This window comes from Diorhabda sublineata, chromosome 7 (assembly GCF_026230105.1).
Source record: "Diorhabda sublineata isolate icDioSubl1.1 chromosome 7, icDioSubl1.1, whole genome shotgun sequence".
NCBI lineage: Eukaryota > Metazoa > Arthropoda > Insecta > Coleoptera > Chrysomelidae > Diorhabda > Diorhabda sublineata.
This window is the reverse complement of record NC_079480.1, coordinates 20540390-20556255: the sequence shown is the minus strand read 5'-3', so window position 1 is coordinate 20556255 and position 15866 is coordinate 20540390. Positions and strand designations below refer to the sequence as shown.

Below are 15866 nucleotides of genomic sequence, written 5' to 3'. Positions count from 1 at the left end.
CTCAAATATATGAAAAATGTTGAAATTCGACTTCAAATTAGGAAGATAGACTTTGAAAATTTTCAATTATTCCAAAGTGACAGTTGACCTCAAAGGGCTTCAATCGATGTTATTCGATGATATCTGACAAAGTTAGATGCAAACTCACTCGAATATATGAGAAATGTTGAAATGCGACTTCAAATTAGGTAGATAGACTTTGAAAATTTTCAATTATTACAAAGTGACAGTTGACCTCAAAGGGCTTCAATCGATGTTATTCGATGATATCTGACAAAGTTAGATGCAAACTCACTCGAATATATGAGAAATGTTGAAATGCGACTTCAAATTAGGAAGATAGACTTTGAAAATTTTCAATTATTACAAAGTGACAGTTGACCTCAAAGGGCTTCAATCGATGTTATTCGATGATATCTGACAAAGTTAGATGCAAACTCACTCAAATATATGAGAAATGTTGAAATGCGACTTCAAATTAGGAAGGTAGACTTTGAAAATTTTCAATTATTACAAAGTGACAGTTGACCTCAATGGGCTTCAATGGATGTTATTCGATGATATATGACAAAGTTAGATGCAAACTCACTCGAATATATGAGAAATGTTGAAATGCGACTTCAAATTAGGAAGATAGACTTTGAAAATTTTCAATTATTACAAAGTGACAGTTGACCTCAATGGGCTTCAATGGATGTTATTCGATGATATATGACAAAGTTAGATGCAAACTCACTCAAATATATGAGAAATGTTGAAAATCGACTTCAAATTAGGAAGATAGACTTTGAAAATTTTCAATTATTACAAAGTGACAGTTGACCTCAATGGGCTTCAATGGATGTTATTCGATGATATATGACAAAGTTAGATGCAAACTCACTCGAAAATATGAGAAATGTTGAAATGCGACTTCAAATTAGGAAGATAGACTTTGAAAATTTTCAATTATTACAAAGTGACAGTTGACCTCAAAGGGCTTCAATCGATGTTATTCGATGATATCTGACAAAGTTAGATGCAAACTCACTCGAATATATGAGAAATGTTGAAATGCGACTTCAAATTAGGAAGATAGACTTTGAAAATTTTCAATTATTACAAAGTGACAGTTGACCTCAAAGGGCTTCAATCGATGTTATTCGATGATATCTGACAAAGTTAGATGCAAACTCACTCGAATATATGAGAAATGTTGAAATGCGATTTCAAATTAGGAAGATAGACTTTGAAAATTTTCAATTATTACAAAGTGACAGTTGACCTCAATGGGCTTCAATGGATGTTATTCGATGATATATGACAAAGTTAGATGCAAACTCACTCAAATATATGAGAAATGTTGAAATTCGACTTCAAATTAGGAAGATAGACTTTGAAAATTTTCAATTATTATAAAGTGACAGTTGACCTCAAAGGGCTTCAATCGATGTTATTCGATGATATCTGACAAAGTTAGATGCAAACTCACTCGAATATATGAGAAATGTTGAAATGCGACTTCAAATTAGGAAGATAGACTTTGAAAATTTTCAATTATTACAAAGTGACAGTTGACCTCAAAGGGCTTCAATCGATGTTATTCGATGATATCTGACAAAGTTAGATGCAAACTCACTCAAATATATAAGAAATGTTGAAATGCGACTTCAAATTAGGAAGATAGACTTTGAAAATTTTGAATTATTACAAAGTGACAGTTGACCTCAATGGGCTTCAATGGATGTTATTCGATGATATATGACAAAGTTAGATGCAAACTCACTCAAATATATGAGAAATGTTGAAATTCGACTTCAAATTAGGAAGATAGACTTTGAAAATTTTCAATTATTACAAAGTGACAGTTGACCTCAATGGGCTTCAATGGATGTTATTCGATGATATATGACAAAGTTAGATGCAAACTCACTCAAATATATGAGAAATGTTGAAATTCGACTTCAAATTAGGAAGATAGACTTTGAAAATTTTCAATTAATACAAAGTGACAGTTGACCTCAATGGGCTTCAATGGATGTTATTCGATGATATCTGACAAAGTTAGATGCAAACTCACTCAAATATATGAAAAATGTTGAAATTCGACTTCAAATTAGGAAGATAGACTTTGAAAATTTTCAATTATTACAAAGTGACAGTTGACCTCAAAGGGCTTCAATCGATGTTATTCGATGATATCTGACAAAGTTAGATGCAAACTCACTCGAATATATGAGAAATGTTGAAATGCGATTTCAAATTAGGTAGATAGACTTTGAAAATTTTCAATTATTACAAAGTGACAGTTGACCTCAAAGGGCTTCAATCGATGTTATTCGATGATATCTGACAAAGTTAGATGCAAACTCACTCGAATATATGAGAAATGTTGAAATGCGACTTCAAATTAGGAAGATAGACTTTGAAAATTTTCAATTATTACAAAGTGACAGTTGACCTCAAAGGGCTTCAATCGATGTTATTCGATGATATCTGACAAAGTTAGATGCAAACTCACTCGAATATATGAGAAATGTTGAAATGCGATTTCAAATTAGGAAGATAGACTTTGAAAATTTTCAATTATTACAAAGTGACAGTTGACCTCAATGGGCTTCAATGGATGTTATTCGATGATATATGACAAAGTTAGATGCAAACTCACTCAAATATATGAGAAATGTTGAAATTCGACTTCAAATTAGGAAGATAGACTTTGAAAATTTTCAATTATTATAAAGTGACAGTTGACCTCAAAGGGCTTCAATCGATGTTATTCGATGATATCTGACAAAGTTAGATGGAAACTCACTCGAATATATGAGAAATGTTGAAATGCGACTTCAAATTAGGAAGATAGACTTTGAAAATTTTCAATTATTACAAAGTGACAGTTGACCTCAAAGGGCTTCAATCGATGTTATTCGATGATATCTGACAAAGTTAGATGCAAACTCACTCAAATATATGAAAAATGTTGAAATTCGACTTCAAATTAGGAAGATAGACTTTGAAAATTTTCAATTATTACAAAGTGACAGTTGACCTCAAAGGGCTTCAATCGATGTTATTCGATGATATCTGACAAAGTTAGATGCAAACTCACTCGAATATATGAGAAATGTTGAAATGCGATTTCAAATTAGGTAGATAGACTTTGAAAATTTTCAATTATTACAAAGTGACAGTTGACCTCAAAGGGCTTCAATCGATGTTATTCGATGATATCTGACAAAGTTAGATGCAAACTCACTCGAATATATGAGAAATGTTGAAATGCGACTTCAAATTAGGAAGATAGACTTTGAAAATTTTCAATTATTACAAAGTGACAGTTGACCTCAAAGGGCTTCAATCGATGTTATTCGATGATATCTGACAAAGTTAGATGCAAACTCACTCGAATATATGAGAAATGTTGAAATGCGATTTCAAATTAGGAAGATAGACTTTGAAAATTTTCAATTATTACAAAGTGACAGTTGACCTCAATGGGCTTCAATGGATGTTATTCGATGATATATGACAAAGTTAGATGCAAACTCACTCAAATATATGAGAAATGTTGAAATTCGACTTCAAATTAGGAAGATAGACTTTGAAAATTTTCAATTATTATAAAGTGACAGTTGACCTCAAAGGGCTTCAATCGATGTTATTCGATGATATCTGACAAAGTTAGATGCAAACTCACTCGAATATATGAGAAATGTTGAAATGCGACTTCAAATTAGGAAGATAGACTTTGAAAATTTTCAATTATTACAAAGTGACAGTTGACCTCAAAGGGCTTCAATCGATGTTATTCGATGATATCTGACAAAGTTAGATGCAAACTCACTCAAATATATAAGAAATGTTGAAATGCGACTTCAAATTAGGAAGATAGACTTTGAAAATTTTGAATAATTACAAAGTGACAGTTGACCTCAATGGGCTTCAATGGATGTTATTCGATGATATATGACAAAGTTAGATGCAAACTCACTCAAATATATGAGAAATGTTGAAATTCGACTTCAAATTAGGAAGATAGACTTTGAAAATTTTCAATTATTACAAAGTGACAGTTGACCTCAATGGGCTTCAATGGATGTTATTCGATGATATATGACAAAGTTAGATGCAAACTCACTCAAATATATGAGAAATGTTGAAATTCGACTTCAAATTAGGAAGATAGACTTTGAAAATTTTCAATTAATACAAAGTGACAGTTGACCTCAATGGGCTTCAATGGATGTTATTCGATGATATCTGACAAAGTTAGATGCAAACTCACTCAAATATATGAAAAATGTTGAAATTCGACTTCAAATTAGGAAGATAGACTTTGAAAATTTTCAATTATTACAAAGTGACAGTTGACCTCAAAGGGCTTCAATCGATGTTATTCGATGATATCTGACAAAGTTAGATGCAAACTCACTCGAATATATGAGAAATGTTGAAATGCGATTTCAAATTAGGTAGATAGACTTTGAAAATTTTCAATTATTACAAAGTGACAGTTGACCTCAAAGGGCTTCAATCGATGTTATTCGATGATATCTGACAAAGTTAGATGCAAACTCACTCGAATATATGAGAAATGTTGAAATGCGACTTCAAATTAGGAAGATAGACTTTGAAAATTTTCAATTATTACAAAGTGACAGTTGACCTCAAAGGGCTTCCATCGATGTTATTCGATGATATCTGACAAAGTTAGATGCAAACTCACTCAAATATATGAGAAATGTTGAAATGCGACTTCAAATTAGGAAGGTAGACTTTGAAAATTTTCAATTATTACAAAGTGACAGTTGACCTCAATGGGCTTCAATGGATGTTATTCGATGATATATGACAAAGTTAGATGCAAACTCACTCGAATATATGAGAAATGTTGAAATGCGACTTCAAATTAGGAAGATAGACTTTGAAAATTTTCAATTATTACAAAGTGACAGTTGACCTCAAAGGGCTTCAATCGATGTTATTCGATGATATCTGACAAAGTTAGATGCAAACTCACTCGAATATATGAGAAATGTTGAAATGCGACTTCAAATTAGGAAGATAGACTTTGAAAATTTTCAATTATTACAAAGTGACAGTTGACCTCAATGGGCTTCAATGGATGTTATTCGATGATATATGACAAAGTTAGATGCAAACTCACTCAAATATATGAGAAATGTTGAAAATCGACTTCAAATTAGGAAGATAGACTTTGAAAATTTTCAATTATTACAAAGTGACAGTTGACCTCAATGGGCTTCAATGGATGTTATTCGATGATATATGACAAAGTTAGATGCAAACTCACTCGAATATATGAGAAATGTTGAAATGCGACTTCAAATTAGGAAGATAGACTTTGAAAATTTTCAATTATTACAAAGTGACAGTTGACCTCAAAGGGCTTCAATCGATGTTATTCGATGATATCTGACAAAGTTAGATGCAAACTCACTCGAATATATGAGAAATGTTGAAATGCGACTTCAAATTAGGAAGATAGACTTTGAAAATTTTCAATTATTACAAAGTGACAGTTGACCTCAAAGGGCTTCAATCGATGTTATTCGATGATATCTGACAAAGTTAGATGAAAACTCACTCGAATATATGAGAAATGTTGAAATGCGACTTCAAATTAGGAAGATAGACTTTGAAAATTTTCAATTATTACAAAGTGACAGTTGACCTCAATGGGCTTCAATGGATGTTATTCGATGATATCTGACAAAGTTAGATGCAAACTCACTCGAATATATGAGAAATGTTGAAATGCGATTTCAAATTAGGAAGATAGACTTTGAAAATTTTCAATTATTACAAAGTGACAGTTGACCTCAATGGGCTTCAATGGATGTTATTCGATGATATATGACAAAGTTAGATGCAAACTCACTCGAATATATGAGAAATGTTGAAATGCGACTTCAAATTAGGAAGATAGACTTTGAAAATTTTCAATTATTACAAAGTGACAGTTGACCTCAAAGGGCTTCAATCGATGTTATTCGATGATATCTGACAAAGTTAGATGCAAACTCACTCGAATATATGAGAAATGTTGAAATGCGACTTCAAATTAGGAAGATAGACTTTGAAAATTTTCAATTATTACAAAGTGACAGTTGACCTCAAAGGGCTTCAATCGATGTTATTCGATGATATCTGACAAAGTTAGATGAAAACTCACTCAAATATATGAGAAATGTTGAAATTCGACTTCAAATTAGGAAGATAGACTTTGAAAATTTTCAATTATTACAAAGTGACAGTTGACCTCAATGGGCTTCAATGGATGTTATTCGATGATATATGACAAAGTTAGATGCAAACTCACTCAAATATATGAGAAATGTTGAAATTCGACTTCAAATTAGGAAGATAGACTTTGAAAATTTTCAATTATTACAAAGTGACAGTTGACCTCAATGGGCTTCAATGGATGTTATTCGATGATATATGACAAAGTTAGATGCAAACTCACTCAAATATATGAGAAATGTTGAAATTCGACTTCAAATTAGGAAGATAGACTTTGAAAATTTTCAATTATTACAAAGTGACAGTTGACCTCAAAGGGCTTCAATCGATGTTATTCGATGATATCTGACAAAGTTAGATGCAAACTCACTCGAATATATGAGAAATGTTGAAATGCGACTTCAAATTAGGAAGATAGACTTTGAAAATTTTCAATTATTACAAAGTGACAGTTGACCTCAAAGGGCATCGATGTTATTCGATGATATCTGACAAAGTTAGATGCAAACTCACTCGAATATATGAGAAATGTTGAAATGCGACTTCAAATTAGGAAGATAGACTTTGAAAATTTTCAATTATTACAAAGTGACAGTTGACCTCAAAGGGCTTCAATCGATGTTATTCGATGATATCTGACAAAGTTAGATGAAAACTCACTCGAATATATGAGAAATGTTGAAATGCGACTTCAAATTAGGAAGATAGACTTTGAAAATTTTCAATTTTTACAAAGTGACAGTTGACCTCAATGGGCTTCAATGGATGTTATTCGATGATATATGACAAAGTTAGATGCAAACTCACTCGAATATATGAGAAATGTTGAAATGCGACTTCAAATTAGGAAGATAGACTTTGAAAATTTTCAATTATTACAAAGTGACAGTTGACCTCAAAGGGCTTCAATCGATGTTATTCGATGATATCTGACAAAGTTAGATGCAAACTCACTCGAATATATGAGAAATGTTGAAATGCGACTTCAAATTAGGAAGATAGACTTTGAAAATTTTCAATTATTACAAAGTGACAGTTGACCTCAATGGGCTTCAATGGATGTTATTCGATGATATCTGACAAAGTTAGATGCAAACTCGCTCGAATATATGAGAAATGTTGAAATGCGATTTCAAATTAGGAAGATAGACTTTGAAAATTTTCAATTATTACAAAGTGACAGTTGACCTCAATGGGCTTCAATGGATGTTATTCGATGATATATGACAAAGTTAGATGCAAACTCACTCGAATATATGAGAAATGTTGAAATGCGACTTCAAATTAGGAAGATAGACTTTGAAAATTTTCAATTATTACAAAGTGACAGTTGACCTCAAAGGGCTTCAATCGATGTTATTCGATGATATCTGACAAAGTTAGATGCAAACTCACTCGAATATATGAGAAATGTTGAAATGCGACTTCAAATTAGGAAGATAGACTTTGAAAATTTTCAATTATTACAAAGTGACAGTTGACCTCAAAGGGCTTCAATCGATGTTATTCGATGATATCTGACAAAGTTAGATGCAAACTCACTCGAATATATGAGAAATGTTGAAATGCGACTTCAAATTAGGAAGATAGACTTTGAAAATTTTCAATTATTACAAAGTGACAGTTGACCTCAATGGGCTTCAATGGATGTTATTCGATGATATCTGACAAAGTTAGATGCAAACTCGCTCGAATATATGAGAAATGTTGAAATGCGATTTCAAATTAGGAAGATAGACTTTGAAAATTTTCAATTATTACAAAGTGACAGTTGACCTCAATGGGCTTCAATGGATGTTATTCGATGATATATGACAAAGTTAGATGCAAACTCACTCGAATATATGAGAAATGTTGAAATGCGACTTCAAATTAGGAAGATAGACTTTGAAAATTTTCAATTATTACAAAGTGACAGTTGACCTCAAAGGGCTTCAATCGATGTTATTCGATGATATCTGACAAAGTTAGATGCAAACTCACTCGAATATATGAGAAATGTTGAAATGCGACTTCAAATTAGGAAGATAGACTTTGAAAATTTTCAATTATTACAAAGTGACAGTTGACCTCAAAGGGCTTCAATCGATGTTATTCGATGATATCTGACAAAGTTAGATGAAAACTCACTCGAATATATGAGAAATGTTGAAATGCGACTTCAAATTAGGAAGATAGACTTTGAAAATTTTCAATTATTACAAAGTGACAGTTGACCTCAATGGGCTTCAATGGATGTTATTCGATGATATCTGACAAAGTTAGATGCAAACTCACTCGAATATATGAGAAATGTTGAAATGCGATTTCAAATTAGGAAGATAGACTTTGAAAATTTTCAATTATTACAAAGTGACAGTTGACCTCAATGGGCTTCAATGGATGTTATTCGATGATATATGACAAAGTTAGATGCAAACTCACTCAAATATATGAGAAATGTTGAAATTCGACTTCAAATTAGGAAGATAGACTTTGAAAATTTTCAATTATTACAAAGTGACAGTTGACCTCAATGGGCTTCAATGGATGTTATTCGATGATATATGACAAAGTTAGATGCAAACTCACTCAAATATATGAGAAATGTTGAAATTCGACTTCAAATTAGGAAGATAGACTTTGAAAATTTTCAATTATTACAAAGTGACAGTTGACCTCAATGGGCTTCAATGGATGTTATTCGATGATATCTGACAAAGTTAGATGCAAACTCACTCAAATATATGAAAAATGTTGAAATTCGACTTCAAATTAGGAAGATAGACTTTGAAAATTTTCAATTATTACAAAGTGACAGTTGACCTCAAAGGGCTTCAATCGATGTTATTCGATGATATCTGACAAAATTAGATGCAAACTCACTCGAATATATGAGAAATGTTGAAATGCGATTTCAAATTAGGAAGATAGACTTTGAAAATTTTCAATTATTACAAAGTGACAGTTGACCTCAAAGGGCTTCAATCGATGTTATTCGATGATATCTGACAAAGTTAGATGAAAACTCACTCGAATATATGAGAAATGTTGAAATGCGACTTCAAATTAGGAAGATAGACTTTGAAAATTTTCAATTATTACAAAGTGACAGTTGACCTCAATGGGCTTCAATGGATGTTATTCGATGATATCTGACAAAGTTAGATGCAAACTCACTCAAATATATGAAAAATGTTGAAATGCGACTTCAAATTAGGAAGATAGACTTTGAAAATTTTCAATTATTACAAAGTGACAGTTGACCTCAATGGGCTTCAATGGATGTTATTCGATGATATATGACAAAGTTAGATGCAAACTCACTCAAATATATGAGAAATGTTTGAATTCGACTTCAAATTAGGAAGATAGACTTTGAAAATTTTCAATTATTACAAAGTGACAGTTGACCTCAATGGGCTTCAATCTTTGTTATTCGATGATATCTGACAAATTTAGATGCAAACTCACTCGAATATATGAGAAATGTTGAAATGCGACTTCAAATTAGGAAGATAGACTTTGAAAATTTTCAATTATTACAAAGTGACAGTTGACCTCAAAGGGCTTCAATCGATGTTATTCGATGATATCTGACAAAGTTAGATGCAAACTGACTCAAATATATGAGAAATGTTGAAATTCGACTTCAAATTAGGAAGATAGACTTTGAAAATTTTCAATTATTACAAAGTGACAGTTGACCTCAATGGGCTTCAATGGATGTTATTCGATGATATATGACAAAGTTAGATGCAAACTCACTCAAATATATGAGAAATGTTTGAATTCGACTTCAAATTAGGAAGATAGACTTTGAAAATTTTCAATTATTACAAAGTGACAGTTGACCTCAATGGGCTTCAATCTTTGTTATTCGATGATATCTGACAAATTTAGATGCAAACTCACTCGAATATATGAGAAATGTTGAAATGCGACTTCAAATTAGGAAGATAGACTTTGAAAATTTTCAATTATTACAAAGTGACAGTTGACCTCAAAGGGCTTCAATCGATGTTATTCGATGATATCTGACAAAGTTAGATGCAAACTGACTCAAATATATGAGAAATGTTGAAATTCGACTTCAAATTAGGAAGATAGACTTTGAAAATTTTCAATTATTACAAAGTGACAGTTGACCTCAATGGGCTTCAATGGATGTTATTCGATGATATATGACAAAGTTAGATGCAAACTCACTCAAATATATGAGAAATGTTGAAATTCGACTTCAAATTAGGAAGATAGACTTTGAAAATTTTCAATTATTACAAAGTGACAGTTGACCTCAATGGGCTTCAATGGATGTTATTCGATGATATATGACAAAGTTAGATGCAAACTGACTCAAATATATGAGAAATGTTGAAATTCGACTTCAAATTAGGAAGATAGACTTTGAAAATTTTCAATTATTACAAAGTGACAGTTGACCTCAATGGGCTTCAATGGATGTTATTCGATGATATCTGACAAAGTTAGATGCAAACTCACTCAAATATATGAGAAATGTTGAAATTCGACTTCAAATTAGGAAGATAGACTTTGAAAATTTTCAATTATTACAAAGTGACAGTTGACCTCAATGGGCTTCAATCGATGTTATTCGATGATATCTGACAAAGTTAGATGCAAACTCACTCAAATATATGAGAAATGTTGAAATTCGACTTCAAATTAGGAAGATAGACTTTCAAAATTTTCAATTATTACAAAGTGACAGTTGACCTCAATGGGCTTCAATGGATGTTATTCGATGATACAGTGTAGAATTTATTTCAAGTTTCAAAATTTCTGTTTCATTTTCTACCCAGTAATAAATAAAGCCTTTATCAAGTCCTAAATTTTGGATATTACATTTAGAATATGAATTATAAAAGGAAACATGGAGAAGAGGTATATAAGTTTGCTTAAATAAACAAAAAAGGGTGGTTGGTTTTTGAAGATAAAATTCTTGGAAGGATAAAGAAAGGGTCTGAGAAGGTTCAACAATTTATCAAAATATCAATCATAATTATTACATTTGGACAATAAAATAAACATAAAATTTTAAAAATAGAATAACAATCCCTCGAAAGATATTGAAATATCAACCCTAAAGACTATCTTCTACCTACCTAGGAATTATTGTACCCCGAGAAGCTCACACCAGAAATTAAATAATTGAAAAGTGAATATTGAAAGTTTTGACTAAACAGTTTTCAAAATGCAAATCAGTCACCAGAAAAACATTCTTGACAACTTCATTAGCTCAAATTTTTTTCTATTCGAAAAAACAAAGATATTGAAGCAGCTAAGCACTAAATTCAAACAATAAATAATTTTCTCTTTCCTATACCCACCATTTATTGAACAAGAGGAACAAATACCAAAAAAAATATTAGAAACCTTCACTTGGAAAGTTTTCTATGAAACAGAAAACTCAATTATTAGTTTAGTAACAACCCTTTAGCTAATTATGTATTGAGTATCTATCAATCAAAAAAAAATATGTGAAAAACGATTAGATTAAGTTTGTTTTATTAAAAGATCCCCAGTTTAATGCACTTGAAAATTCAAAGTTCCAAAAGAATGGCGGCATATAACCGATATATAAAAGAAAATAGTTTTCACTCCATAATCTGAGACCAAATGACAAGAAATATTTTAGGTAGTAAATTTAAAATCAAATGAATAAGACAAAAAATCACTCACCAGTTCACAAATGAGGAAATCACCATCTTGGTAGTTAAGAATTTTCCGTTTATCCATAATTTTCACAATATTGCATTAAAACACGGAAAATTCTTTATCGGATTATTGTTAACACGCACGTCCACAAACATCAAAGAAAAACAAATAATTTTTAATGTTTATTTTCAATCCGTTTCACGAAAATTTTCAAATAAAAGCTATTTTCTATCGATATACTGAGAATTTCCAATGTTTCTAATAAAAATTTTCAACATTAGTCACATTTTTAAAACTAGAAATCGAAAGTTTTTTTTGTCGTTATCGAACAAATCCGGTATCTCTGTATTTTATTTATCTAATAATAACTATTTTGTACTACAATCGAAATAAGGTATTTTAATATTAATATCTATATATATTTTTATATGAAAAAACACATTACAGTTGAAAAGATTTGACGTGAACAATAATTGCGTCGACATACAAAGTTGGCCGACATGCTGTCTAGACAGACAAGGGTCAACGAACTATTTGATGCTATATTTTAGATTATCGTTTGTTTAATGTTTATAAGTAAATTAATGATTCAAACAATTTCAAATTATCTGAAGAATATGCTTAATTTTAATTACTTTGAAAATATTAATAAAATAATAATATAACATTAGCATTCCATAAAATGTAATACACTGAAATCGTTCATTTTCCTGGAAACTTTAATTGGACAAATCTCGTCAATTTTTACATAAAGAGAATAATATCTTACCTATATCAATAAGAAAATAGTTTTCACTTCACCATCGAAAACAAAATTGCACGAAATTTTACGAATAGAAAATTTAGCATCAAATATGTCTGCCCGAATTTGTAATACTGTCAAAGTTTCATTATCTAAATAATTAAATGCATTGTTTAAAGCTTGTGACGTCACATTTAAAGTGCGCAAGTCAAAAACAAGTCTAGACATTCCCAAGGAATTCGAAAGGGGTCAATGAACTGAGAAGATGTAAAAGTTTTGATTTATTAAATAATAAGTAATTAAATATTACATATTTTGTTATATAATTTCCATATTGAATAAAATAGTGTTTTCAAAGAGCAATATAAATTTTTAATAATATTTCTAAGAAAGTTTCGAATAATTAGTGATAATAGATATACTTCATACAATAAAACATGGCATAGATTTAATTATTACAATTCACAATAACTCAATATTATTAAATGGCTATATAAGTAGAGGTTATGGGCAGCAAATAATAGTAATTTCCTTTTGGTAATATATACTTTTAATGTTTTACGACATACCTTCGTTTTTCGAATTAGTACTTTCATTGGTGATTACAGGTACATGAAAATTTTTATATTAATTAAGGATCGTAGAATTTGAAACGATGTTTCCAAAAAATTAGTTGCATATGTATAAAGACAAAATCAAAACTTTTTTGTTATCTTGATATCGAGAATTCTGTGATTTTAAAACTTCCCATAATGTAGGGTGGTCCTCATCCCCAAATTACATAAACCATATAAGAAAATATTCTATTGAACATTATTTTTCTCATGAATATCAAAAATAAATTCGAAATGTGAAGTAAATAAGAAATTCTTCCAACAAAGATGAGGGCGTCTAAAAAGGGGCTTCACGGTCAATTTTTGTTATCGGTATTAAATCCTCAACATATATAAATATTTTGGTATTACTATCTATTATTTATGTAGAATAATGCGATTTTAAAATTTCTCATAGTGAAGGGTGGTCCTTAACTCTCTAACAATTCTGTTGAATGTAATCTCATAAATATCAAAAAAAATATATTAGAAACAAACAATTCTTGGAACAAAGACAAAGGCATCCAAGAAGGGGCTGCACGATCATTTTTCGTTATCGGTATTAAACCCTCGATATAATGTAAACAAACTATTCTACAAACAGATAAAAAGAGTTCCAAAACTGCACCGCACGTGTTATTTTTCAAATATAAATATCAACCCAAGGATACTTTCAACAAAAAAAGGGACTAATAATGGTCAATAACAGAATATAATATAAATGAAAAATTTCTAAAATAAACACACCAGAACCATTGTAAACCATTAAAAATATTGAATTCTAAACAATCTACTTTCACTATAAGAATTTCTTATAGAATAACCATTGTTTTTCTGAACATATGATGATGATATGAAGTATAGCTGATTTAATAACACTGATGATAAAATTAAAGTCAGGAGAATTTCAGTCAAACTAAACGAATAGAAAGAAGGTAAGGGTAGAAAGTTGGATATCAAACAACATTTAAACGATGGAGGAAACACTAATCTGAAGAAAGAAATGCTTATCAACTAGTAAAAATAATTTGAATTAACACGATAATGAAGTGAGTAGTTCGGCATCTATTTTGAAAACAAAAGAGGAACAAAAAACGCAAAGAAAAAAATGGTAAGAGAGGTAATCAACAAGGAGAGAATGAAAAATAAAAAAAAAAGTATCAAATGATGGATGTTGATGGTGAAAAAGAACAATTAAATCAGGATAAGGATACTACAGAACCAAGTCCAAAAAAAATAAGGTAAAGAAAACAAAATTATCAGCTAGCAGCCGTTTAAATGGATCGGTTAACGGTGAAGAAGAACAAGTAAATGGAAACGATAGTTTAGAATGTAGTCTGAAAATAAAGAAATTATTAACAAATAGTGTTGTAAATAGTATAGTTGATAGTGAAATGTTTCTATAGATTATAAAAAGAAAAATATCAAAAGTGTTTTAAAAATATAAATATGGACCAATTGAGAAGACATTAAGGTTTAAAGGTATACCCGTTGTGATCCAAAAATACCCAAAAAAGTCGCTTCCATCAAAAAAGAATTTCATTCTGATATAAAGAGTATGTATCTATCTTTTGTTTTATAAGGTAATATTTAATTTCCAAATCAGATATATTATATTATTTCAAATGCTATCTAAATTTATTAATTAACAGATTCAACATAGGTAACTAATGGAAATTAATATTAAATTTTATTATTGATTGCTTTAATATTTTCTCATTAGTATTGGCATTTTTTACCTTCATTTTTTACAGATTTGTCAAACAAGAAGATGCTCAAATGCAGTTCAACAAAATGGTAATGTTTTCAAAGAAAAGCATTTGTGTGTTCGTTGGAAATTTTGATTTCTGTAAGTTTTATTAATGACATACATATTTTTGAATATTCAATAAGTATTAATTATATTTATTATTCCTTTGAGACCTAAGGAGGTGAAGAAGAGCGGTTATGGAAATTATTTGAACCTTATGGTTTGATAGAATCAGCTGTTAGAATTGTCAGAGACCCTCGTACCAGTATGGGAAAAGGATTTAGATATGTCAATTTCAAAGATGCCGATGCTGTACAATCAGATTTCCAAATGGAAAATGTGAAACTTGGTGATCGGGAATTGAGAATTAAAAGCGAGTCATATAACTGGTTGCGGATATAACAGGCGTTACAAAAACACTTTCAGTAAAAATCAAACAAGAAAATTGAATTTTCACGAAAACCATTGCTCAAATTCGAAAACTAATGTGATTTGCACAGAGCGGTATTTTGGTATAAGGATCCCAGAAAAGCTATCAATTTTTTCGAAAAAAGATCATTTAGGGGGGAAAAGTGGAGAAAAAACGTAAAAATCGGATTTTCACGAAAACCGATGCTTAAATTCGAAAACTAATGTGATTTTCGAAATCTCTATGAGAAAATACATGATACCACATATTTTTTTCGATACTTTCCTTTATCTGATGTGTTTAGATAGTTGTTTTTACAAATATCAAATTTGTATATAATTGATTTAGTCTCACCCTTAAGGAGAGGCAACCAATTATACACAATGCTTCGAACTGGTTGTTATATAAACAGGAGAAAGACTATAATAATTAGTTTCCGGCGTCGCTCGGTAGACAGCGACATAATCG

The 15866-nt window shown here is 30.4% G+C and overlaps 1 protein-coding gene across 1 annotated transcript in view; it reads right to left on the bottom strand.

Annotated features, from left to right (window-relative positions):
- Window positions 1-12311, bottom strand: part of LOC130446501 (uncharacterized) — a 197014-nt gene extending 184703 nt beyond the window's left edge. Inside the window, exon 1 of the mRNA XM_056782801.1 lies at window positions 11929-12311. Coding sequence (XP_056638779.1) covers window positions 11929-11954 — 26 coding nt within the window. The 5' untranslated portion in view covers window positions 11955-12311. The remainder of the gene's footprint in view (window positions 1-11928) is intronic.
- Between the last annotated feature and the right edge of the window lie 3555 nt (window positions 12312-15866).